At 37.5% G+C, this 27,662-nt stretch overlaps 1 protein-coding gene across 1 annotated transcript in view; it reads left to right on the top strand.

Moving 5' to 3' along the window:
* Su(z)12 (Polycomb protein Su(z)12) overlaps positions 1 to 26,619 on the top strand; it is a 953,568-nt gene extending 926,949 nt beyond the window's left edge. The window contains exon 15 of the mRNA XM_090377077.1: positions 26,193 to 26,619. Coding sequence (XP_090233203.1) covers positions 26,193 to 26,415 — 223 coding nt within the window. The 3' untranslated portion in view covers positions 26,416 to 26,619. The remainder of the gene's footprint in view (positions 1 to 26,192) is intronic.
* Positions 26,620 to 27,662: the final 1,043 nt, after the last annotated feature.

Below are 27,662 nucleotides of genomic sequence, written 5' to 3'. Positions count from 1 at the left end.
AGCAGTTTTCCGACCCACCTAACACTGCCTCATAGCATCAGCAAATATTCTTGCACCCTTTCTATTTAAGTGTATCCCATCCCTGTAGAAGCAATCTCTCCTGTTAACAAGTACAGTCCAGGCTGAAAAAAATTCTACCCCTTGAGCTTTGCACAATCTTTCCAGGGCCGAATTGATCGACAAGGCTCTCATCATATACTCCCTCCTATCGTGTCTGGGCAGAATTGCAGACACTTTCAAATTCAACCCTATTTCACGGCTTTTTTTCAACAGTGACCTGTACTTGTTAAGCAATTCTGCCGGTCTCCTACTCTTGATATCATTAGTGCCTACGTGTACAACTATATCACCTTTTGTGCCCTTAAAAGATGATATCTGCTCTACAACATCACCAACCTTTGCCCCTGGCAGACATACCCTGGTCCTGTTCCACCTATCCTTTTTACAAAGCATGTTCCCCGTTTCCCTGACAATAGAGTCACCAACAACTACTAGTTCCTTTGGGACCAGCGCATTCTGCCATGGGGGTTGCTGCTGTGTTGCACGACGACGAAGTGCAAGCTCTGGCGTTGATGTGGGCAGCTGAGAGCTTGATGGGCCCCTCAATTTAGTTCCTTCGAGGGCATCCACCCTGTCCTTCAAGCTCTCATATAGGCCCATAAGAACGCTGAGTTGTTGCCTGATTTCGATACACTCCTTGCATCGCGCACACACAAAGACATCCCCCATGGCAATATCATGTCCCGTAACTGGATGCTCCACAAACATCATGCAAGCTGTGCATTTTAGAAGGCTGTGATTCCGAAAGCAACTGCCCCACTCAGTTGTCCTCTGAGCCACAGCACTTCCATTAGCTTGAGCCTTTTGTTTTGCTGCTCTGGTCTGAGTCATGTTTCTTTTAATTTAAATAAAATTTCAATTTCAGTTTATAACCCTAAATTATCTCCAACACAGTTATAACGGGATATATTTTTTTTAGTGTCAAGTATTAATTATCTCCGAGTTCCCTTTATATAACTTCCGTATCAGTTAAGTATTAATTGATTATGTTAGGTTTGTAATCTAAGACGGTATATGTGTTTAGTTAAAAGTACAATTTAAATGCCAACGAAGTTCAAGAAGTTTAATAGATTTTACCGATCACTGAAAATATTATAACCTATACTATACTAACGCTATCTAGGTTTGATATATGACGATCGTATCACAAAGACAAAGGCGGAAGTTACGAACGGTAATCTATGGACACTTAAGTATTAATTAACTTTCAAATCTCGCTGTCTCAATTCACAATAAACTAACGATCTTTAGTAGGTCTATAAGCTACTTACAAAAAATAATTTGTTGTAAAAAATATTCAATAACCGGCTAAATATGGCTAAAAAAAAAACTTCTCGTTCAGCGGAGTTGCGACTTGTAACACGTGTATACTCTTACCGATAGTTTTATGCAATTGCAAGGCCGAGTAAAGAATAAATACACCAAATTAATCAGAAAATCCCAAAATAATGCTATACTGCTAAATTTAAATCAAAAGTTTTAGAAAAACAATAATTTCGAATCAATAAATAAGAAAAATCCACTTAGCGGCTTTGAACACGTCTGGCCCCTACTAGCCTCGTCAGCAGACTCAAATGATGGTGCAAAACATCCGTCTAACAAAAATTTTCACTTACATAAAATACCGCTCAATGACTTCAAAAACATCGAAAAGCCTCTGAAAACATATGGACGCAGACCTGGAAATTTCAAACAAACAATAAATTATATCAAATCAAGCAACAGCAGAAATCCTGGAAATCAAGTTTTCGGTCAAACAGACATGAAGAGGTTATCCTCGCCCGGCTTCTCATCGGACAGACACATTTAACACACTCTTACCTCCTAATGGAAGACGATCCTCCACAATGCCCTCAGTGTCTGACCACACTAACAGTGAAGCACATCATCATAGAATGTCCGCGATACCAAATTGCCCACCAATCAGCTTTCAAATCGCATTCAAATGAGCCATTAAGCCTTGAACTCATTATGGGAGAAAAATCAAATGGTAGTGAACTCTTTTCATACCTCAGTTTAATAAACTGAACCAATCATATCTAATATGTCAAATCAGTAAGAGTAAAACAGAAAATAACAAAACTTGAATAGGCGCAATATAGCCGAAGTTGCTCTTGCACCATTAAACCCCAAACAACAACAACAAGACTCTCTATAAGCAATATGACAGGACGTAACTCGCTATCCTGACACAAGCAAAGAATGGCTGCAACAGTCATATATATTATATATAATGTGCTTATGTAGCTGAAAGTAACTGCTGATGCAATATTATGTAATCACCTACGCGTGTCAATCTTATCTGATGCCTATCTTTAAGAAATATTGCCATATACTTTGTTATTCTAACAACAATTACAGTTTTAAAGGGTGATGAACTTTCTTTGAACACCAGTGTGTATATATACAGTGGATTCCGGTTATTTGGGCCACCTGTTGATCAGGGCAGCCGTTTATTTGGGGCAAATCTTAAAAAACAGAAACCAGTCTAGAAAATAGCCTGGGTTTACTTCGCTTAATTGGGACAGCATGCCGTTTAATCGGGGCAGGAGACTGCAGCCCTGGAGATTACCCTACAATTGTTTCCGACAGTACCACGTGGTTCGGTCGAAATTCTGTAGGTCACAACCATAAAACAATTAGCAGTCACCTGTGTATTGGGCTTTTCTGTTAGTGAAATCTATCGTAAACGGACAGTAAACTCAATCTTATTGAATTCGTGATAATACCAACAGCTGGAATTCTGTTGGTTATTATGGTGAAATGTGTTTACACTTCCATGAAATCTTCAATCAAATAAAAAAATTAATTTTCAGATCTTCTCTTCATTCCTATTTTTAAAGCTTTGTAACTCGTTACTCCGTTCTCACTTGCGTGTATCGTGTGTTACTTGCAGTTTGTGTGTGTGCCATGTTCTTTGTTATTGATTGCTTATCTTTTTACTGTTTTAAATTTTAACGCCCATGCACAAATGTCAGTGAACAGAAATGTCAACTAGTTCATATGTACATATTACAGTACGTATTTTTTAATTTGTGAGGTAATAAAGGGTAAATTTGTGTGCTTAATATATCTTTGCTTTTATAGCCTGTGGATTCCTCCTATTTTCACTAATTAGAATCACTGTTTAATAGAATTAAAATTCAATTCACAAACGTGATCACAATGACCGGCACTTACTGTGCATCGTATAGTGAACGGTACTTTACTATGTTGAGTTCATCGTAACGTGATATGATTGTACTGTGAAACAATTGTAAAAAAGGGGGGGGGGGGTACATTGTATTTTTAACTATATACGTGAAACTTCGGATAATTGGGGCAGCCGCCTAATCGAGCCAAAATGCACTAGTCCCGATGTGTCCCAAATAACCGGAATGGACTGTATTTTACATTATTTATTAAAATTAACACCAAGGGAATTATACAACTGATGAAATTTAATAAGAATCTTGGAATATAAGTATTAGGGGTGAAAAAATATACCTATAAGGCCATAGTGCCAAGTATTTAGGTAACCTTTGTTGCACCATATAAATAAACACAATTTATAATAAAAATAAAATGATGATGTAGGAAATTATTGATTAATGGATACATTGAATGGAACGTTAACTAGGGCAGGGTTCTGAGCTGGATATCATCATTCTTCTCCCTTGCTTTCTTGGTGATTCTCTATCAGGGTAACACAGGATTTTTTTTTTTTTTTTTTTTTTTTTCTGGCTGGTGCAGCATAGGCGTCACCTTGCACCTTATGGCTAATAATAATTGGCTGAGGCTATCTGTTTCTGTATGCCATTTTCCAGTTTGTCTAGGTTCAAATATACTAAGAATATAATTTGAGTATTTTAATATAATAATGCAATATATATTAAATTTAGCAGCAAACTGGCAGAATAATTGCCAGTGGTTATTCTACCAGTTTTCTGTTAAAATTAACATTTTTTTTTTTTTTCACCCCTAATACTTAATACTTAATATTCCAAAATTCCTAATACTTAATATTCCAAAATTCTTATTAAATATTATCAGTTGTATAATTCCCTTGCTATTCAGTTTAATAAATAATGTAATATATGTTTTACAGACTGTTGTAATGTTCAATCATTATTTTGGTGGCATATATATATAGTATTAAGGATAATATAAAGAACCATTAGAATAAGCAAATCATTCCAATAATACCATCAGGGACCTAAGAAAATGCAAAAAAAAAAATATATATATATTATCGCTTTTTACCGACAATCTAGATGACTTCAACTGGGGCCAACCACCCAGAATGAAGGCAAAAAACGACAAGAGGTTCTCTGTTTCTGTGATGATCAATATATGCTAAGTAATTTAAATCTAAACCAAATATTAACCAGAATAGGCCGAATGTAAATCGAATATAAATGGAAAGATGATAATAAAAGTTAAGAAAATTTAGAAATATTAGAATCAAAGGTAAGAAATATAAGTAAAATATAAATGTAAGCATATATTAATCATCGTTGACCTGACAGAGAACGTAATTTAATGATTAAAATAAGATTAAATATATAATACATACTACATATTGACCGTATCTAGGACATAATGTAATAGTCGTCAAAATAATATGTGGTGCCCCCTATGTGATGGATACGGTAAAAATAAATAACTAAATTAACGCATAGAGAAACATGCAGATAGTAAGAAGAAAAACTAAAGGAGTAGGAATAATAGAACCTGAACTCCACAAAGGCGAAAAATAGTGGTATAGATAAGAAATAGTTTCTCCTACGTCCTCGGATTGCCCTAATAATTTCGGAGAAATAAAACTAAAGAGTGTAGGACAGTTTAAAGACAAAAGTGTAAAGTGTATTCATGTCTAGCGGCACCGGAGGTTCCCCCAACTCCGCGTTGCTTTCATTGTAGGTGTAACAGTTCACTGTAAAGGCCAGAGATTTAAAAGTGTATGGATTTTGTAAGTGTAGTGTTGTGTTTCGTTGTTCTTCTGGCCATTTAGCCGCTAGACCCCTGCTGGGGCCCAACGTTCTCCACACTTAGCCTCGTGGAGGCAGACCAGGTACCCAGTAGTTGATATTTTACTCTGGCAGGCCCTGCCACCTAGTTTCCTGAGATTTCAGTGGCTAGGGCCTTAAAAAAATAATAAATAAATAAATAAATAATAATAATAATAAATAATAATAAAAATAAAATAATAAAATAAAATAATTGCTGAAAAAGGTTTAAGCTGAAAGAGTTTTGCGTGCGCGGTTTGAATTTGGACATATTTTAATTTTTAACATTGTGTGGGACGTTGGCTGGTGTATAGACAGAGGAGGGGAGGGAGACTAAAGACTGGGGGGAAAAGCAAGAAGTATGGGGACAATAGAGTAGGTGTCCCCCAAAAGCAGTGGGGCAGGCCCATGCCCCACCAGAGGTAGAGAAGCGGGGAGTGGCAGGGGGGAAACAGGAAACCGTCTCCCCCTTGCCTGGGGATTGGGAATTTAAAGGTGAATAGGACTAGGGAGTCCTATACAGACCGCCATATGGCGTAATGCAAGTAGTTCCTGCATTTATGTCCAGTCCGGGCTTTTTGTCACTTGGTTTGTTTGCATGTAATCATCTTCGTCGGTTAGTTCCTATGGCAGTGTCTGACCAGGTTCCTTGTCACTTTGCTATTTTCTTGATCTTTGTAGGGTCCTGTTGGGTCCTTTGATCCATTTATGGCCTCACTTTGGTCGGGGTTGTCTTCTTCCACGCTCATTTTGATTTCCTCTTACTCTTGGCAGTCTTGTGGGGTGGTCGATTTTCTTCGAGCATGTAATTTACTTTCATTCATTGGGGATGGCAATTTCCGTTCTTCTTCGGTCGTTTAAAGACATTACAAGTTTAAAGACATTACAGTTTAAAGACATTACAAGATATAAGTTGTGGCTCGGTTTCGATTTTCATCTTTCGGTTTCAGTTTCATCTTTCGATTTATATTCGATTTACATTCGGCCTATAAATATAGGGTACAAAAAAGAATGAGTACCAACAATTTATTTATGTAGTGAAAAGGAAGGCCTAAAATTAAGGTGAATATGAAGAGGAATAAGGATAGTAATAGACCTCAATCTCTCTCGAATTGCTCTAATAGATTTTGAAGTATAAAAGATTAGAGTTAGCGAGCAGAAAGCAAAAGTAGAAACGGCATATTATTTAGATACTTGGGATTTACCGGGAGCGTAACTGCCTGACCTTTTAGTAAGGATCCTGGTATTATAGTATGTAGCGATATTTGATGTAATCAGAAGAAATTTTAGAATACGTAATGTATCATAAATCCAATAATAATGATTAGAAAATTATCTGATATATTAGAAGTCTTATATATATATATATATATATATATCTTGAAAATGGGAGATTTCATATCACAATTAGCTTACATGATGCTCTTAACATTCATTTTCTGGCTACACTAAAGTCACAACAATTGTCAAGCCATTATTAATCAATCCAAGCTAGATTTTCAACACGCTGAGAATAGGAAAATTTCTTCTTGTCTAATCTGTAGTTGAGAAGTCTGGCCTCTTGCCAGAGGTATTGGCTGCAGCCCCTCCCTATCCCACCTGCTGTCATCATCTCACATTCAAGAAGAGGGTCTCCTGCAAGCTTCCATATTGAGTGCTACCCTATTGCGATTCGGGTCAACAACATATTGGAAGATCTTCCAAAAATCATTAAACATCTACTAAAATTAAAGTTAAAATTACATCTATGTATCTAATCTAATATATGTATATTTCCTGTTATTAAACCTGTTACAATCTATATTTTTGTATCCATTTCGCTCTGAGCAACTGTAATTTTAACTTTAATTTTAGTAGAATGAATCTGGAGCACATAGGCCTCTTTAATTACCATTAAACATGTATGCAGATGACCTCACCATATCCTACCAGTCACAGAGTATGAATACTGTTGAAAGACAATTACAAATTGCTCTTTCCAAAATAAAATCCTGGACCTTACGTAAAGGATATCCGTCTTACTGAGCAGAAATCTACCACTGCTCACTTCTGCAAATTACAGTCACTTCATCCTGATCCTGAGCTAAAGATCAGTAATGTTTCAATTCCCCTTGCTCGTAATGTCTGTTTTCTTGTCCTGGTACTACACAGAAAACTGAACTTTCAAGCACGTGGCCCATCTTCCTAGGTGTGTGGAAATTTGCCTTTAGCCAGCTGGTAATTTATTGCTAGATCCATCTGTTGTTGTGGAAGTACATTGTGTTAGCATTCGAGGTGAGCGGACACGCTTCATCAGGGTTCTTCAATTTAGTGCGGATTGGATTACTGTTGATTATTGCTTTTAAATATTTGATTTATTTAGTATATTGTTGGATTATTTTGTTATAGGTTTTCCTGTAACAGTTTAAATTTTATAATATTATAGATATAATTTTTTAAAGTTAATTTTCATTGATATTTAGCTAATTTTATAATGGTAATTACGAGATGTGCCTTAAACACGTCACAGGGTATCGAGACTCACACGGAAATAGCCGATGGCGATTTACATGTGAGTCATGATTTAATCCATTGCGGAACCTGTGGAATGTCTTCCAAAGTCGACCTGGTGACTAGTTGATAGCTCACCTGGGGATTCTTTTCTTTGTGATCGAGGTAAGGAGTGCACCGATCTTAAATCACAATTTGGTGCACTGATGGAACAATTGAGTCATAATACATCTGGGAGCTCATCAGAGACTCAAGTGATGCACTCCCAATTCGGGCCTCAAAACAGAAAAACAAAGTGCAAACTACTGTGGTTCAAAAGGACTTTGTTTTATTAGGAGACTATTGTCAGCGAAACAGGGAATATTTTTTGTAATAAGGATAGGTGGAGTAGAACCAGGGTATGTCTTCTGGGAGCAACTATTAATGATATCACCAACAGATTGTCAGATTTTAAGGGGGGAAAAGAGAATATTATTATTCATGTGGGGACTAATGACATTAAACGTACACAATCGGACGATTTGTTGGAAAAATACAGGGCCCATGCTGAGGAAATGCTGCGAGCTAGGCCACAATGTCTATGTGTCTGCAATTCTGCCCAGACACAATAGGAGGAATTATATATTAAAAGCCTTGTGGATTAACTCAAGACTTGAAGGACTCTGCAAGGCTTTTGGGCGGAAATTTCTATCAGCTTGGCCCACACTTGTAGGTAGAAGGAATTTGTTTTGTAGAGATGGGATACACTTAAACAAAGGTGGTGCAAAAGTTTTTGCCAGTATTATTGAGAATACCTTAAAGGTTCAGGGGAACTGCTAGTTAGGGGGGATGTGGGTAATACTGACACGCATTTATCTGATAATATTGGTCAAAGCAACCCTTGCACGTACCTCAAGAGTTTTTATAGACGGGTCCTCCATGCTTTCGTCTTGTGTTAGGATGATTGCTGTGTTATATATTATAATTTTAGGAACAGCATTGTTTTGTTGTTGTACTCTGATTCCTTTCTTGGCAATCTCGATGTCAAGATGAGTTTTGGCAGTACTGCCCTCATTATTCTTTAATATTACAAATGTGTGTTTTTATTGTATTTTGTGTAAACTATGACTGGTCAATTTTGTTTGCGTATTTCAAATTCATCTGTTTGGTTTATTTCCATCACCAAGCTTAGCAACTCATGCATGTGAAACTTGGAACAAGAAATCAGCTAACCTGTGATCTGCTTGTTGCCTTCATGATCAAGTTCTCTTTACAGTTGACATTTTTGCAACTCCAAGTTCCATTGCCTTTCATCTTTGCCGATGGGAAAATCTGTCAGCTGATCCAAGGAGTATTTGGCAGGCCATGGGAAATCCCTCTTCTGGAATTAGTTTGTGATCAGTCCACTAAGAGTAATTCATATGTAAGGAAGTTTTGCTCTTCACTTCTCATTTTATGAAATACAGTTTACAGTGCTAGAACACTGAGAAAAGCTCATGCCTCTGAAAGTTTGCTATATTTCCAAATTTCCTTCCTTTTAATGCATTGTAGTGTTGTGGAGAGCTTAATTGCAGCTCCATCCCATTTACAATATTACTATCTTTGCATTGAAATAGCATGCTCAGTGTGAACGCATTTAACACTTTCTCTCTCTCTTAATGATCCTCTCACTAATCAGTTGCAGTTTCCTACAAAGGGTCTAGGATTAACTGTTCTAACGGAGAGTCCTTTTAAATCCTTCTCTCTTTTTTTTCCTGCTTTGACGGCATGCATACAACAATGCCTCTATACCCTTTGCCTTTGCAAGAGTACAGTAGTACATGCATTTTAGTTGACCATGGTTCAAGCTCATATGACTGCTAGATATTATGCAAAAAGCAAGCTTATGTAGCATCAGCTAGGGAAAAAAAAGAACATTTCACACATCCATTCCTTCTAAAAGTTTGTCCCGTTCTACCTTGAATTTATTTAAGCTATCACCTTCCACAACAACAAATCGAAGTTTATTCCAGTAACCAACTACTCGCTGGCTAAAGGCAAATTTCTGCTCATCTGTTCTACAACTGTCTTTCCTCAATTTGAAATTATATCCCATTAGAACTGAGCCTGTTGAACGCATCCAAGGCCTTATACACCTCATTCAGATCATCCAGGTGCCTAGTCTCCAGATGCTGCAATTTGCAGAACTTTAGCCTAACTTGATAAGAGGATCCCCCTCACCAATCTTGTTGCCTTTCTCTGTACTCGCTCAAGCAACTCTACATCATTCCTCACATGAGGCCCCCAGAATTGTATATCCTTCCTCAAATGAGGCCTCCAGGTCCCTTTTTTTTTTTTTTTTTTACCACTTTAAGTGTAGTACCACACAGATTATACATTTCTCTCGTGTTACTTCTACCCATATGCAGTACTTTGTATTTGTCAGTGTTAAACTTCAGTTGCCACTTTGCAGGGTCTTCCTAGCTTTTCTAGATCCTGTTGCAATAGCATACTATCATTACTGTCATTAGCAACCCTGCCAACCTTTGTATAATCTGCAAACTTGGACATTAAGCCTGATATACCTTCAATATCATTGATAAATTGACAAAACAACAGTGGGTTCAACATCGAAACCAAGGGGACTCCACTAATAACATTAGTCCACAAAAAGCAGTGTAAATTGATACCACTCTCTGTCTTCTCCCACTCAACCACCCTTTTATCCATTGTAGCAACTTGCCCTTAATACCACCATCATCATCATCATCATCATCAGCCATTTTCAATGCACTGCAGGATGAAGGTCTCTCCAGCAACTTTCCAGTTCCTTCTGTTTTGAGCACTGGCCATCCATTTACTACCCAAAAACTCATGAATTTCATCTATCCATCTCCGCCTTTGTCTTCCAGGTTTTCTTCTAGCTCCTCTTGGGTTCCATTCTGTTATTTTCTTAGTCGATCTGTCATCATGTCTTCGAGCTATGTGTCCTGCCCAAGACCATTAGTTCTTTAGTTTTGATAAGAATGTCCTTTACTTGAGTTTGCTGCCTAATCGATGTGTTTCTCTTCTTATCTAACAGTCTGATTCCCAATATAATTCGTTCCATTCTTCGCTGTGTAGTTCTCAGCTTCTCTTCCATTCTTTTGGTGAGTGCCCAAGTTTCACTTCCATAGGTCATGATGGGGAATATACATTGATTCATTATTTTACGTTTCAGACAAACTGGGATATTGCTCTTCAGTATGTGACTATATTTCCTGAATGCTATCCATCCAAAATTTATTCTTCTCTTGACTTCCAGCCATTTATCATTATTACAGCTAATAACTTGTCCCAGATAAGTATATGACTCCACCTTTTCAATTACTGCTCCTTCAATCATTATTTCCCTTTCCGTGGCATACTTGTTCATCATTACTTTTGTTTTAGCCATATTCATCTTTAGTCCAAAATCCTTACTAACTGTGCATCACTGATTAAGATTTTCCTCTAATTCTTTGGGGTCATGGCTTATGACCACAATGTCGTCTGCAAATCCGTTCACATTGACTCCTTTCTGCGACCAGTCTAATTTTCTGAAAGCTTCCTCAAGGGCAGCAGTAAACAGCTTTGGAGATATTGTGTCTCCTTGTCGAACCCCTTTCTCAATTTTAAATTGGCTACTGTCTTTGTCTAGTCTAATAAAGGAGGTAGCACTCTCATATATTTTCTTCAAAATCATAATATATGGAGTATCTATGGCATCACATATTAGGCATCACACCTTTTCTAATCCACTTTGTGAAGAGCTTTGCCAGTTTTTGTGTTGTCTCTTCCTCCCAATTTTAACAACTCTACAGTAACTTCATCTCCCCCCCGGGGCTTTCCGATTCTTCATTTTCTTCAATGCATGTTCTACCTCATCAGGAAGAACATCGGGTATGTCGTATGTGTTGCTACTTTGCAATCCATCTTCCCCACTGCTGGTATCATTCCCTCGCTCCTTGTATAATTCTCTATAGTAGTCTTCTACTATTTGAATTACGCCTTCTCTGCTGTTTATAAGTACACCATCGCTATTCTTCAGTTTCAGTATCATTTGTCTTTCTGTATTACTGCTCATGGCTGCTGATTTAAATCCTTTGTTTTCCCTTAATGCTTGTTCTACTTTTCTTGTGTTAAATCTTCTTTATGTCCTCTCTGAGTCTCTTTCTAATGGCTTTGCATAACTCAGTATACTCAATTTTCTCCCTGTCAGTGTTTTTCTTGCTCTTCATTTGTCGTCTTCGATTCATCATGACAAGTGTTTCTAGACTAATTTTTTCTTTTTTGGATTTCTGTTTCCCTATAGGTTTCTTGGGCTTTATCCCTTTCAGTAAGTTGTAATATTCCTCGTCGATATCTTGGTCCTGAGCAGTCTGCAGAAGCTCAAACTTGTTCTTAAGTTCCAGTACATACTGCTTTTTCTCCTCCTCTGTTATCTCAAAGACCTTTGTATTATTTACCCGACTCAGTTTTTTCCTTTCCTTTCCTACATTTATATCAAGTGTACATCTTACCATTCTGTGATCACTTCCAACATTTACCTTATTCAGGACGATAACATCATTCACAATATATCTTCTGTTAGTGAGGATGAAGTCGATTTCATTAGTTGTTAATCCATTTGGACTCTTCCATGTCCACTTTCTGTTCACCCTTTTCTTGAAAAAAGTGTTCATTACTGACAGTCCTTGAGATTCTGCAAATTCCAGAAGTCTTTCACCTCTTTTATTTCTTTCACCAATTCCAAAATTTCCTATAGTTCCTCTTTCTGCGCTGTTTTGCCTTTTTCCAACCTTAGCATTGAAGTCCCCCATAATAATAGTGTAGTGGGTTTTCTGCTCATCTAGAAGACTCAATTTCGGTGTACATTTCTTCAACCTCTTCATCATCATGGCTCGATGTTGGTGCATAAATCATTATAATCTTTAGCTTGTACCTCTTAGAAATCTTGAGTATTAGTCTTGACACCCTTGGTGATGTACTTTTGAATTCCAAAATGTTGTTTTTAAAATCTTTATGGACCAGAAACCCAACTCCACCTTCACTCCTTTCACTGTTTCCATTGGTGTACAGCAGATTTCCACCTGATATACTTATAAGTGATTCATTTCTTCTTGTTGTTTCAGCCAATCCGATGATATTCCAATTCACATTTTCTAATTCCTTTTCCAGCTCTAATATCCTGTCTTCACCGATGAGTGAGTGGAATTTAGGGAGGCAGGCCAACCGGACTTCTCCTAAATCTTCTGTAATAGAGAGATATTGGATCCATCAGTGTTTTAGGCTGAGTGTCTGATAACACACAGGATACCTGTTTCCCTCTAAACCCCCTTAATACCATACTCCTCCAATTTGTACAGTAGTCTTCCATGTGCAACAATATCAAAAGCTTTCTTGAAATCCAAGTATGTGATATCAAAATTATTTTTTTCATTCAGTTCCAATTCCCAGGGGCTCACACCTGTTGTGTATGGGCTTGGCACACCCAAGGTCTTGAGCTGGATATCATCATTCTTCTCTTTCTTGGTGATTCCCTTCTCTCTCTCTCTCTCTCTCTCTCTCTCTCTCTCTCTCTCTCTCGGTATTTCAGAAATATTTTTTTTTTTTTTTTTTTTTTTTGGCTTTCTTGCACCATGTGGCTAATAATAATAATAATAGGTCCAATCTAATTTGTCAGACCCGAGTTTCCCTTAACAAACCCATGATGTGTCTGAATTATTACTGCAGTCTTGTCTAGATGATAATGCAATGCTTCTTTATTAGCCCCCTTATTTTCCCCGAAACAGAAGTTAAACTATCAGGTCTGTAATTACTTGTATCACCTTTTCAACCCCCTTTGTGAATTGGGGATACATTTGCACAGCTCCAGTCTGTGCGGATCTCCCCTGAGTCCAAGGATGCCCTCATAATCATGACTAAGGGTGTGCTTCCTTTGCCACCTCCTTCAATATATCTGGATAGATTCCCATTCACTCCAGGTGCCTTTCTTAACTACAACGATTTTTTCTCCACTTTGCTCTCAGTTATTACAAAATCATTAAGCTCCCTGTTAGAGTTTAGTAAGCTTCTGTCCTCCACTTCCCTACAGAATTCTTCAGGTGTGAATGTAGATGCAAAATACTTATTCAATTTGTCAGCTATCTTAGCAGGATCATCAACGTTTGAACCACGAATGTCAAGTGGACTAATCTGATTCATCCCCTTCCTTCTAGAGTGGCCGTAGGTGCCAAGCGATTCTGTGATCAAGTGGCTCTTTCCTGAAGTAGAAATCGTTTCCTTATTTGAACTATTTATTGACACACATAATCTATAGTAAATAAACCTAGTCTATAGTAAAGAAATCAAGTAAAGAAATCAACTTTACTAGATTAAGAAGGAATGCAACCTTCTCTTTACCTTTTCTTTTCTTGTATATATCTTAATTACTAACCTCCTAGTGCTTGATCACAGTGTGGCACTTCTCCTGCCTCCACATGGCAGGGCCAGTAACCTGGAGTAGAAAAACTCTCCCTTCCAAGGTGAAATGGAGCAAACTGGCTCCAATACCCAGGAATTCACTGGTCAATGGACCCGAATAGAACTGATCCAAGATATGAGGAATTCAGTTCTTTCGAATTGGCAACCAGAAATGGCGATATAAATTACTCTGTCTCTGCAAAGAGATTAAAAACTGACATTAGAGTTAATTTCTTCAGCATATATTATTATTCATTCAAACACCGAGAAAGCGGTAGGCCAATTATCACCTCCTCTCATACAAAAGACTCTTGAGAGTTATGTCGATCCACCAAAAATTGTTAAGGGGTTAAAATCAGGTGATATTTTGGTAGAAACAGCCAGTGCTAAAGACTCCGAAAGATTATTACAAATGACAACCTTTGCAGGAATACCAGTAACAGTATCCCCACACAATACATTAAATACCACAAATGGGACCTTCTAAATGTGCCCGAAGAGGAAATTCAAATTGAGCTTCAGGAAGAAGTAATCATCAGTCTTAAAAGAATTACAATTAAAAAAGAAGGGATAATCATCCCACCAGGAATCTGATATTCACTTTTAACACACCAAAGCCACCCAGATCGGTAAAAGCAGTATACCTACACTGCAATATAAAACCATATATCCTGAATCCTCTCAGCTGTTTCAACTGTCAGAAGTTTGGTCGCTCGCAGACAGTATGTAGAGGAAAATTAACGTGTGCAAACTATGGTTCTCAAGAACATGCCACTTCTATTTGCACAGCTAGTGCATAAATTGTAAAGGGGAACATACTGTGCACTCAAGAGATTGTGCAATTTGGAAGAAAGAAAAAAGAATACAAAAATCCAAAGCAGAAAATGGAGTTTCATATCAAGAAGCTAAAAAGGCAATTGGAATAAACATAGCAATCAAACCTTCTTATACTCAGGTTAACACAATCAAAAAGACTCCGGAAATTACACTGCCTAATTCAAAATGTTGCGGCACACAAACAGATGTTACAATTCCCCTAGGAGAATCCATCTCAGGATGGGTTCGTGAGTTTTACAAACCATCTCCATCACAAAAAGAACAATTAAAAATTATCAATACGCCTTTATCTTTCCCACCAGATAATGCAGAAAGTCTAATAAGAAGAATAAACAAAGGAAGGAAAAAAATGACAGAACAAATAGACCTAGAGGTAAGAAACCACGGAGAGGAACTAGTTCTCGAAATTTTCCTTGAAGAAGAAATGGATATGGAGAGACCCTGTTTTTCAAAGAAAGACTAAACCAAGGCAGACAAAGTGAAAACAGACCCAAGGAAGCAATTCGAGGGATCATCCAACCCCAAATGATAGATTCGATTATCCATTGGAACTGTCGAGGTTTTCACTTAAACATTAATGATGTTATAGACCTCATTACCCAGTACCATCCAACATAACCATCTGCCTAAAAGAAACCTATGTAAAACCACAGGACAACAGTATAATCAAAAATTATACCACATACGTGGTGCTAGGGTCGCGGAGGAGAACAGTTGGTGGATTTCTGGCTGCTGTAAAGGGATAAGTATTTTTAACGTATCCTTCGTTAATTAACATAGTACATTGTGTTTTACACAGATATTAAATAGGTTTAGTAGCGTTCGTTAGTTTCTTATTTTGAATTTAACCAGCGATTTTTAGAAGTTACAACTCCCGGTGTTGGCGCCAATAATTGAACTAGCCGCCATATTGTAGTCGATAAGAAATAGCTTAATGTATATATATCTCGAACTGGTAAAACTATATAGCATAATACAAAGCACTGTATTAGGAATCTGTTAGCTTATTATAGTATTATCAATTAATCAAAAAGTATTAATCTCATTAAAATTCATTGTTAATTAAATTGTATTTAAATGGAAATCTTGACCCAGAGCTTCGAAGCAAAGATCACAAACTAGCGAGAGTGCTGTGACTCGGGGGAGAAATCAAGGGGCCAATTCTCCAATGCATCACAGTCTCAAAAAATATGCGAATGAAATGTTTGCGATTTTTCTACAATAGGACATGATCTAGCCAAAGAAGATGCCTTTTGTGTGTTGCCTGATGCACAGCTCACTCCTGTGCATCAGGCAAAACAGAGGCAATCTCCAAGGTAGAATGCGCTGGTGCCAAAGGAACTAGTTATTGTTGGTGAATATTGTCAGGGAGACAGGGGATATACTATGCAAGAAGGATAGGTGGAACAGGACCAGGGTATGTTGTTTATTTATTTGGTTTTTAGGAGCATTAACAACTAAGGCCATATTGCTCCGGGGATATGTGGTGGTCATTCCCTGACCTTTCCGCATCCTCCGTATTTGGTGGTCACGTGCTCGAACCCCGGTCTAATCGTGTACTACAAACTGCTGCTGCTGCCCACTTGGCTATGGAGACACCTTACCAGGGTATGTCTGCCAGGGGCAAAAGTTGATGACGTTTTAGAGTAGATATCATCTTTTAAGGGCAGAAAAGGTGATGTTGTTGTACACGTTGCAACCAATGACATTAAGAGTAACTCAAAACGTACAGGTAAATGTTGAAGGAAGAAAAAGTCGCGAGTTAAGGTTGAATGTGAAAGTGTCTGCAATTCTGCCCAGACACGATAGGTGGGAGTATATGATGAGAGCCTTGTTGATCAATTCGGCTGTGGAGAGATTGCGAAAGGCTCAAGGGGCACAATTTTTTTCATCCTGATCTGTGCTTGTTGACAGTAGAGCCTGGTTCTGCAGGGATGGGGTACACTTAAATAGAAAGGGTTCAAGAATATTTGCTGATGCTATCAATGCAGTGTTAGGTGGGTTGGAAAACTGCTAGCTTGGGAGGATACACAAACTGAAAGGTTAACATTGGCTGCAGGCAGAGGCAAAAGTGATTCTTGCACTGCTTCTATTAGAATGAGCAGAAGCCCGGAAAGCAAGGTAATGGAGATATCCAGGACTGCTGGGAGTCATAGTGGAACAATTAAATACATGGGCTGTGTTATAGGGTAATTAAGAGTAGGAACAGGTGCATGTATACTTTCACGTACATCAATGCTAGGAATAGGGTTAATAAATTTTATAGCTTGAAGTGCTAGTCAAGACATCAAAGGCAGATATTGTTGGGATATCAGAGACATGGTGTCACACAGATAAGCAGTGCAGAATTAGAATTTGGGGAGTACAGTGTGTACAGGAAGGGTGGAGGGATTATGCTGTTAGTTAAGAAACATAAAATCTAAGGAAGTGCATGCAATTGATGTTTGTGGGCAATGCAGTGTTGAGTCTATTTGGTGTGACATAAGCACTGGCAAAGGAAAAATGGGAGTAGGTGTGTGTTATAGGCCTAATGAATCTGATGAGTATAATGATCAATTGTGCAGAGTAATAGAGTGGGCCAGTAAATCAGGATGTCTTATAATGGGGGATTTTAACTTTCCAGATATTGACTGGAACTTGTGGGTTGGTCACTCACACACTAACGAGACTTTTATGGATTTATTGGATGATTGTTTTCTACAGCAACATGTTCGAGTGGAAACCAGAGGGAGTAATACTCTTGATCTGATTATCAGCAATGATTATTCATGCATTAAGAATTTGCAGATAAAGGAACCACTGGGTGACAGTGATCACAATGTATTGATGTGGGAATTACTTAAAGATGTAACTACCATCAAGGCTAAAAGGAAGGGCTTTTGTTTTCGTAAAGGTAACTACAGAGGTCTCAGACAGTTTTTAAATTTTGTACAGTGGGATCAATTGATGTTACGAATGTTGAATTCTAAATGAGAAAGCCTTCAGGACAGTGGCGTAGTGACCATGTAGGCAGGCAAGTCTGTTGCCTCCTGGCCCGGGCCCTTTAGGGGTACGGCGTCTTTGGCTGTCTCCTGTTTTTGCAATTTTCATTAAATAAGTAGGAGCCTAAACATGTTCTTTGCCTCTGGGCCCAAGAAAGGGTAGCTACGCTACTGCTTCAGGGACTTAATTTTGGAGGCTACTAGGCTTTTTATTATTATTATTATTATTACCCATATGGTACAAGGAAGCCTGAGGCTTATGCTGCACCAGCCAAAAAAAAAAAAAAAAAAATCCAAGTTACCCCCTGTGTGTGTGTGTGAGAGAGAGAGAAGTAGAAAGGCATCACCAAGAAAGAGAAGAATGATGATATCCAGCTCAGGACCCTGGGTTTGCCAAGCCCATACTCACCGGATGTGAGCCCCCGGGGTTTCATGCCAACTAAGAAATATTGTTCACGATTTTGGGACTAAATGGATGTCAGATGAACTAATTAAACATGTGACAGAGCAGAAAAATGTATGGGTTGCATATAAAGTATCAGGTTACACAGAAGCCTATGGCAGGTATAAACTAGTCTGTAATCAAGTCACAAAGTAGGTTAGGCAGGCGAAGGCAGATTACAAGAAATCTTTGGCAAAGGATGCAAAGAGAAACAGCAAACAGTTCTTTACTTATGTAAACTCTAGAAGGGAAGGGACGAATCAGATTGGACCACTTAACATAGATGGGTTGGCTATTGATGATCATGCTCAAGTATCTGATAAACTGAATGAGTATTTTGCATCTACATTCACACATGAGGAGTCATTCAATGAGGGGAGTGCCAGCAGTTTATCAAAAGCTAACAGGGAGCTAAGTGATTTTGTAATAACTCAAAGCAAAGTGGAGGAGGAATTGTTGAAGTTAAACATAAGGAAGGCATCTGGGATGTACGGGATCTATCCAGTTATATTAAAGGAAGCAGTAAGGGAAGTAAACAAACCCTTTGCCATAATTATAAGAGCTTCCTTGGACTCAGGGGAGGTCCCCATGGGCTGTAGATTTACAAATGTATTGCCAATTCACAAAGGGGGTTCAAAAGGCGACACAAGTAACTACAGACCTGTTAGTTTAATTTGTGTTCCATGGAAAATAATGGAATTACTGGTTAAAGAAGCATTGCAGGATCATCTAGACAAGGCTGCAGTAATCGTTAAGACAGCATGGGTTTGTTAAAGGGAGGTCTTGTCTGACCAATTTGATTGGATACTATGATGTGGTCACAAAGGAACTGATTGCCAAAAATAATTTTGATGGCATATACTTGGATTTCAGGAAAGCTTTTGATACTGTTGCACATGGTAGACTGCTGTACAAATTGAGTAAGTTGCTACAATGGATAAAGGGGTGGTTGAATGGGATACGACAGAGCGTGGGAATCAATGGACAATGCTCTTTGTAAACAAATGTTGTTAGTGGAGTTCCCCAGGGTTTGGTGTTGGGTCAATTGTTGTTTTGTATATTTGTCAATGATATTGATGAAGGTATATCGGGTGTAATCTTCAAATAGGCCTCTGGGGTTGGGAATGTTCATAATAACTGCACCATCATACACTAACCGTTATTAAAAATATAAATAGTGTTATGTTATATTTAAATAATGATGTAGATAAATGAAATAAATAGAATGATATAATCCCACCAGATAAAACTGATAAAAAGGTAACTTTGAACAATAAAATATGAAATTTCGAACTGACTTTCAGACTGTAAGTAGTCACTGTTGAAAAAGGAGGCGGATGCCTGCAAAAGCTACAGTGTTTTAGCACTTTTATCATCTTGTGTTTTATTGTACAGACAGTTACATTTTTATTAGTTTTATCCGGTGGAATTATATCATTCTATTTATTTCATTTATCTACATCATTATTTTAATATAGCATAACACTATATTTTTAATAATGGTTGGTGTATGATTGTGCAGTTATTATGAATATCAGGTTTAATGGCCAAGTTTTCAGATGATAAAAGGTTAGCAGGGTTGTTAACGACAGTAAAGACAGTATACTACTCCAACTGGATCTAGATAAGTTGGGAAAATGGGCTGAGAAGTGACAACTTAAGTTTAACCTTGACAAATGCAAAATACTGCATATGGGTAGTGATAACCGAAAAGAAACGTACCAACTCTGTGGTACTACGCTCAGGAAAGTGAAAAGTAAAAAAGACCTATGGGTAATTGTGCAGTCAAATATGAAGTTCGCTGAGCAGTGCAGACGGGCTGTGAGGACATGTCATGAAGTCTTGTCAATGATATATAGGAATTTTGCTAGCAGAGACAGGGAGGTGATTATCTCGTTATACAATGCAATGGTCAGGCCGCACGTAGAGTACTGTACTGTGTATGGGTCTAGAGGCCTCATTTTTGGAAGGATATGGAGTTGCTAGAACGAGTACAAATAAGGGCAACAAGATTGGTTAGGGGAATAAAGGGGTGCTCATACCAAGAAAGGCTTAAGTTCTGCAAAAATGCAGCACCTGGAGAGTAGACACCTGCGAGTTGATCTGATTGAGGTGTATAAGGCCTTGAATGGGTTGAGCAAGCTGAATACTGATGGGATTCTTCCTCTTGCTCAGACTAAGAACCTGAGGGGGCCGCTTTTTCAAATTGAGGAAAGATAGTTGTAGAATAGATGTGCGAAAATTTGCCTTTAGTTAGACAATGGGTAATTGATTAGAGGTTAGTTGATTGGTGAAACAGGCTTCCATCTTTTGTTGTGGAAGCCAATAGCCTAAATAAATTTCAGGCTGAGCTAGACAGGCATTTGGAACGAATTGTGTGCTGAAATGGGAACTTTTTTTTTTTTTTTTTTTTTTTTTTTTTTTGGCTGATGCTGCATAAGCTTACTTTCTTGCATTGTGTGCCTCTACTAATGATATGGCAAGGATTGCATACCGGACGGAACAACACGAGAAGGGGTTCCAATATTAATTAATAGACATGTGCCTTCCCAAACACCATCAGAAGCAGTCACAGCCCGTCTAGCAATGGGCTTTAATATTACCATAGTCTCAGTATAACTATTCCCTAATCAGGAATTCCGATTGAAAGATTTCTGAGAGCTGATTGCTCAACTACTACCTCCGTTCTGCATTTTAGGTGACCTAAATGGACATCATCCACTATGAAGCGATCCCAATATAGACCAGAAGGAAAGACAAATTGAAAAATTATTAGTTGAGAATAACCTAATGATTTTGAATAATGGCACATGCACACACATATTTCCACCTTCCATCAAAAAGCAGTACTGAAATAGACTTATCAATCTGTTCCCCAACACTGTTCCCGATGACACATTGGAGCATGCACGATACTTCATTGAGCAGTGACCACTACCCCATAATTTTGAAAATCATGAAGAAAATGCTATGCCAAGCCAGTAGGCATCCCAGATGGAAAATATATGATGCAGATTGAGAAACATTCAGGACACTAGCTAATGTTACAGATAATATCCTTCAAGCTACGGAAAAGACAATACTAATTATATTCTAAATTTGAATATATCCAAAACCACGGTGGAACAGAGTGCCGGGAAGCTAAAAAAAGAGAGAAATAGCGCCTGGAACCTCTTTTGCAAAAATTCAACAACAGTCAATCTGATACAATTCAAGAGAGCTTGAGCTAAGGTCAGGAAAGTGCAAAAAAATCAGCAAAAAAGCGACTTGGATGAAATTCGCATCCACTATAACCATTTCCAATTCTCAAATAAACCCCTCTCCATTGCTAAACTGGAAAGGACATTTGGTTACAAATACCTTAGATATTGTCCATGTGCTTGGTGTAAAGTTTGCCAATACATCTGTTAATTGTGTATGCTTGACCACTTTCAAAACGTACAAGAATGAGTCTGAAAAAATAAAACTAAACATTTCCAGCAGTGAACAATACAACTTGCCACTCACAATTGCAGAACTAAAGCAGGCTCTGCTACAGACGAAACACAGTGCATTCGGTCCTGAAATTGTTGTATCATTGCATAATGAAATACATTATGCAATGATACAACAATTAGATGAACAATCCCAATTAGCCCTGTTAGATCTATTCAACAAGATATACCTTGAAAATTCTTTTCCAAACAAATGGCACCATGCAATAATACTAGCTTTCCCAAAATAGGGAAAAGACCTATCAGACCCACATGTTGCCCCATAGCTTTGACTAGCTGCTTGGGAAAGATCTTAGAGAAAATGGTCAACAATAGACTAACATGGTATCTAGAAAATAATAAACTTCTTCTCAACCCAGCAGAATATGGCTTTCAGAAAAATCACTGTGCCTTGAATGTACTTATACAACTGGAAAGAAAGAAATGCTTTTCCTCAGAAAACAACATCGTCATGGTTAATTTTGATATCGAGAAGGCATATGATATTACGTGCCGCTCATGGTATACTTAGAAGGGTATATCAACTAGGACTTAGCGGACATCTACCCCTCTATGTATACAATTTCCTTAAGAATCGGACATTCCAAGTTCGAAATACACTTTCTATGTCAGGAAGAAGAGGTCCCTCAAGGGTCTGTAAGTGCCACACTTTTTGCAGTCCACTTCAGCACAATAATAGAACAAATTCCAAAGGACATCTTTACAACTGTTTATGCTGATGATTTCAGCATTTCTTATCAAGCGCAGCATATAAGGACAATAGAACGGCAATTACAAGTAGCCATAAACAGAGTCTTAAAATGGACAGAAAGAAATGGATATAGAATTTCGGTACAAAAAACTGCATGTATACATTTCTGCAGAAAAAGCAATCTCCATCCTGACCCCGAACTCAGGCTGAAAGAACAGATCATCCCAGTTTAAAATAGTGTCCATTTCTTAGGACTTGTTTTTGACAAAAAATTGACTTTTCTAGCGCATATCATTCACATGAGAGTCCACTATCTGAAGGAAACGAATATCTTAATGGTCCTATCCACTATATCCTGGGGAGCAGACAGGACAATCCTACTATGTTTATATCACCTACTCATTCGATGTAAACTAGACTATTTGCCCAAGTCTGACTCAGCAAGAACTAGTGCCCTAAGATGGCTTGACCTGGTACATCACTGCGCACTCTGATGAGCCCTTGGAGCTTTCCGTACCTCACATGTGCATAGCCTGTATACTGAGGCCCAAGAACGTCCTTTGCAAATCAGAAGACAAAATCAATTACTTTCTTGTGCAGCTAAAATAAAATCCTTACCAGGTCACCCCCTACAGAAAACTCTTTTTACATCTGAATGGGAACAACATTATCAACAACAAGGAATCAATAAACCAGTGAGTGTGAGATTAAAAACCTTCTCAGTGGAGAGCTTAACCCAGATAATATAACCCCACTGACGAACCAGTCTACACCACCACCATGGATAACCACACAGCTGTCATGTGACTTTTTCCTCTTTTAAAGCAAACAAACCCTCTCTCATATAAACTATCAATAGCTGCATGCTGCTTATAAGGAACAATTTTCAGATCATTGCTTTCTATATATAGATGGATCCAAAACTGAATCTCATGTGGGAGCAGAAATTTTACTTTTCTGACCTTCGTTGACTCAAAAACTCCCAAAAGACTGCTGCGTTTATACTCGAGAACTACAACAAGCCATTATGTTAGCACTAAACCAAATCGACCATTCAGGTACCAAAAACAATTCCCTTAGTTCCACAACATTGTGGAACTAAGGGAATCAGTGAAAACATCATTTTCACTGATTCCCTTAGTTCCACAATGGCGATACAAAATATCAGTTCTAACAAACATCCACTACAACAACAAATTAAATACCGAGTATCAAAACTCCTTGAACAACATTGTAACATTAGATTTTTCTGGATCCCAAGTCATGTCAGAATACATGATTGGTAACAAGCAAGCAGTCAGAGCTGCTAAAGAAGCCAACAACATTTCTTCATCAGAATATATCCCTTCCTCAGACTACAAACAAGTTATTCATCACAGTGGAATACATCACTGGCAACAGCAATGGCAAGTACTAACCAATAACAAATTGCATCAGATTAAAAGTTTACTCCAACCATGGAAATCCAGCATACAGCAAAATAGACATGAAGACTTGCAGGGTTCAGAATAGGACACACACATTTCAGCAACTCTCCTCCTCTTTTTCGAGGAGAGGTTATCCCCCTCCATGTCCTATCTGCCACATACAACAAACAGTAGAACATGTACTGATTACTTGTCCAGCTTTTGCAGATGAGTGCCGAAAGTGCTTCAACGAGCTGACAAGCAAACATCACTTCCTTACTCTCAAAACCATACTGGAAGATAGGAAAAATATAGCAGATGTTTTTTAACTCCTCAAGAAAACTACAATCAAATATGAAACCAAATATTATTTCTGAATCAAGCTATAGTCACTCTGTGATTCATGGAAACTATTAGCAGCAAAATACGAATAAGAACAAAACTGTTGAATAAAACCTTCCAGGTGCAGTTTAGCCTCAGTAGCTCTTGTGCCAAGAATTCTCAAATAAGTCAGTCAATCAGTCAAATCCTTCTAGAGTTTACATAAGTAAAGAAGTCTTTGCATCCTTTGCCAAAGATTTCTCATAATCTGCCATCACTTGCCTGGCCCCCTTTGTGACTTGATTACAGACTAACTTATATCTACCATAGGCTTCTGTGTCGCATGATAATTTATATGCATCCCGTGCATTTTTCTTCTCTGCCACGAGTCTCATTCTAGCCAGCTAGGTAAAGTGCCTGCCTGGCAACCCAAAGGTCCTGGGTTCGAATCCCACCTCAGGCTTGGATCAGATTAAATGCAAAAACTTTGTGAGGTGCATTATGGCCACAGAAGCCGATGCGCCAACAACTAACAAAAAAAAAAAAAAAAAAGTCTCCTTAGTTTATCTGACATCCATTTAAGCCTAAACCTTGAACAGTATTCTTAATCAGTACGAAAAGCCTCCATGAGTAGCTTCCATGATTTAATTCCTTCAATGCTTCCCATATAGAATTCGCTGTTGGTAATGTCATCAGTTGGTCCCAATATATAGAATTTAAAAACTCTCTGAGAACACTGTAGTCACCTTTATGAAAGCAAAAGCCCTTCCCTTTATCCCTGATGGTAAAAAAAGTAAAGTGCAGCCATTATCAACCCACTGCAGGATGGAAGCCTCCTCAACAATTCATGTTGAGGTCCCAATATATAGAATTTAAAAACTCTCTGAGAACACTGTAGTCACCTTTATGAAAGCAAAAGCCCTTCCCTTTATCCCTGATGGTAGTTATGTTTATTTATTTATTATTATTAGCCATATGGTGCAAGGAAGCCTCAGGCTTATGCTGCACCAGTCAAAAAAAAAAAATTTCTGAATTACCCTGAGAGAGAGAGAGAGACAAGTCAGAAGTAGAAAGGAATCACCAAGGAGGAGGAGAAGATATCTTTAAGTAAATCCCGGCTCAGTATACTGTGATCACTGCCCCCCTAGTGGTTCCTTTATCTGCAAATTTTTAATTAATTTTATTTTCTTTGTTTTAAACTCCTCTGATCCTATGTGGTCATCCGAATATTAAGCAGAAAATGTATTATTTCATTTAAGCACACTGGCAAGCATTCAAAAAACATTGGTATCATTGGTTACTTCAAGCTGTAGTTCCTTATTTACGCTATATTAAAGCATTCTCACATCAGATTAAAATCATTACCACTATATTTTTAAAAGTTCCACTTCAGGCACCTGTAAAATGGTAGTTTAATGTTTTCAATCTTTTTTGCCCTGTGCCACCTACTCTATCTCTTGCACCAGCCCTCATTCACAGTGTATTATTTTTAAAATTTTATGAACTTTGTCTGAGAAGACTACAAATATTGTGTTTTTATAGGACAGTAATTTTTTAATATCTGGACTCTCAGTAGCTTTTGTTCATTTTTTCATTCTTGCTCCATGGAAGTCTGTATTATTCCAATTGTGATCAGGCAACACAAAACTCAAAGTACAGAAAAAGAGCTATGGGTTACTGTCTCAGTTGGGTTTTTTTTTTTTTTTGTTATGCTTAAGTCTTTTATTATCCAATTGAGTGATATCATGATTCTAATTTCTAGATAATGTTTTAGCTAAAAATAACTATAATATTTAGCCACTGGTGAATGCTCTGAGAAGAGCTACAATTAAAGTAGTTCTAATTAAAGTTGTAATTAATATTGTAATATTTCAAATTTAATTTATTATTCAATTTGAAATATATTATAAATGTACAGTAGTCTGTACAGTGAGATGTTTTATAAAGGTAAGTAGAATTTTATATATCACTTTTTAGACCCTCTTCTGGAAGACAGAATTATAAAAGTAAAACTAATGAAACTAATCTTTTTCCTTGACAGGTATGTTGGCGATTGTCAGATTCCTCTTGCATGTTCTATGTTTGTTGACCATCATGGAAAAGATTTAGTTACGAGAAAGCTGTACAAGAACTTTCTATTGCATCTTAGCAATTTATTTGATTTTGGACTTATCAGTGCCTCACTGGTATACCACACTGTACACCAGCTTCAAAAGCTTATAGATGATGTAGATACAAAACCATTTTTACCTTGGTCATCATAGCAGAAGATAATGATGTAGTTGCCATGTTCTTTCAAGTGAACTATTCGCAAGACTGTCCTTTTGTGTACACATCATATTTTAATTTCTACAAGGCAAAATAATAAATAAATCCTGCCATAGTGTGGCAAACATCAGAAATCAGGAGTAGGCAGTTTAAGTAATGTCAGACCTTGTTAACCAGTGGTGTGTGTGTGTGTGTGTGTGTGTGTGAGAGAGAGAGAGAGAGAGAGAGAGAGAGAGAGAGATAACATGGTGTTGTCCTTCATAAATTAGATTTGTGCATTCTTTTTGCAAGATCATCTTTACAAATGCTGAAGTCATAAAAGAATTTAGTTCTTTTGATGTCTGCTACAACAGTAGAATATTCAAATTTAAAGTAAGTCCTTTGTATATGTGTGCATATCACCTGTGATGACTGTATCCTCTGTTCATCAGGATGTTTTGCCTTGTTTAGACATTACATATATTTATAAATCCTCCTGGGTATGTTTTATATTAATTATATACTGGTCTTTTATGTTAGATTCTTTAATCAAGCAACTGCACCCAAAACGAACTTCCACTTCATGTGTCAAATGAACTTTTATCCTATTTAGGTAATTTGTGATATTGCTTTTTTATTATTATTATTAAAATTTAAGTTTGAACACAGGTGTATATTTCTGTAGGTGCACTTATATATTTTTACATGTTTTGCTCAAAGTTTAAAAAAATTCTTTATTCAGTGCAAATTATGAAGTTCCTTGATAATACCATTCAAGTTTGTACATTAAAAACATGCTCATTTTTTCTGGACAGATATATTTATAGTAGAGCAAAAGTGCAGGAGTATCCTCTCCAAAAAGAATAATTCTAGGAAGTACATCATAATGACTTGTCCTGAAAAGTTTGTCATTAAAAAGCCACATCATTGATAATTACCACTGCCTTTGCTATATCCTACCTCAGTAGTGTATGTATATGCTTGTCTTTATGTATTATATATGCTTTTGTCTTATAATAGATTGCGTGTCCTTCCACATCTCTTCTCGTTTTTAAGAATATTTAATACACAAAATACATTCCACTTAATTTTGATTCATTTTATCCCCTTTCAAAATTCCCGTTTTGCAAACTAATTACAGTTTCCTGTCTGACTTAATATTAGCTCCACTTGCGGTATTATGTTTGCTATATAAATATTTATTAATAAAACAGGTAGCTTATATCCACCAAACTTTATACCCAGTTATATATATGTATACTAA

The sequence above is a fragment of the Mastigoproctus giganteus genome, chromosome 7, assembly GCF_048544385.1.
Source record: "Mastigoproctus giganteus isolate SK-2022 chromosome 7, ASM4854438v1, whole genome shotgun sequence".
NCBI lineage: Eukaryota > Metazoa > Arthropoda > Arachnida > Uropygi > Thelyphonidae > Mastigoproctus > Mastigoproctus giganteus.
This window is presented reverse-complemented; position numbering and strand designations above follow the sequence as displayed.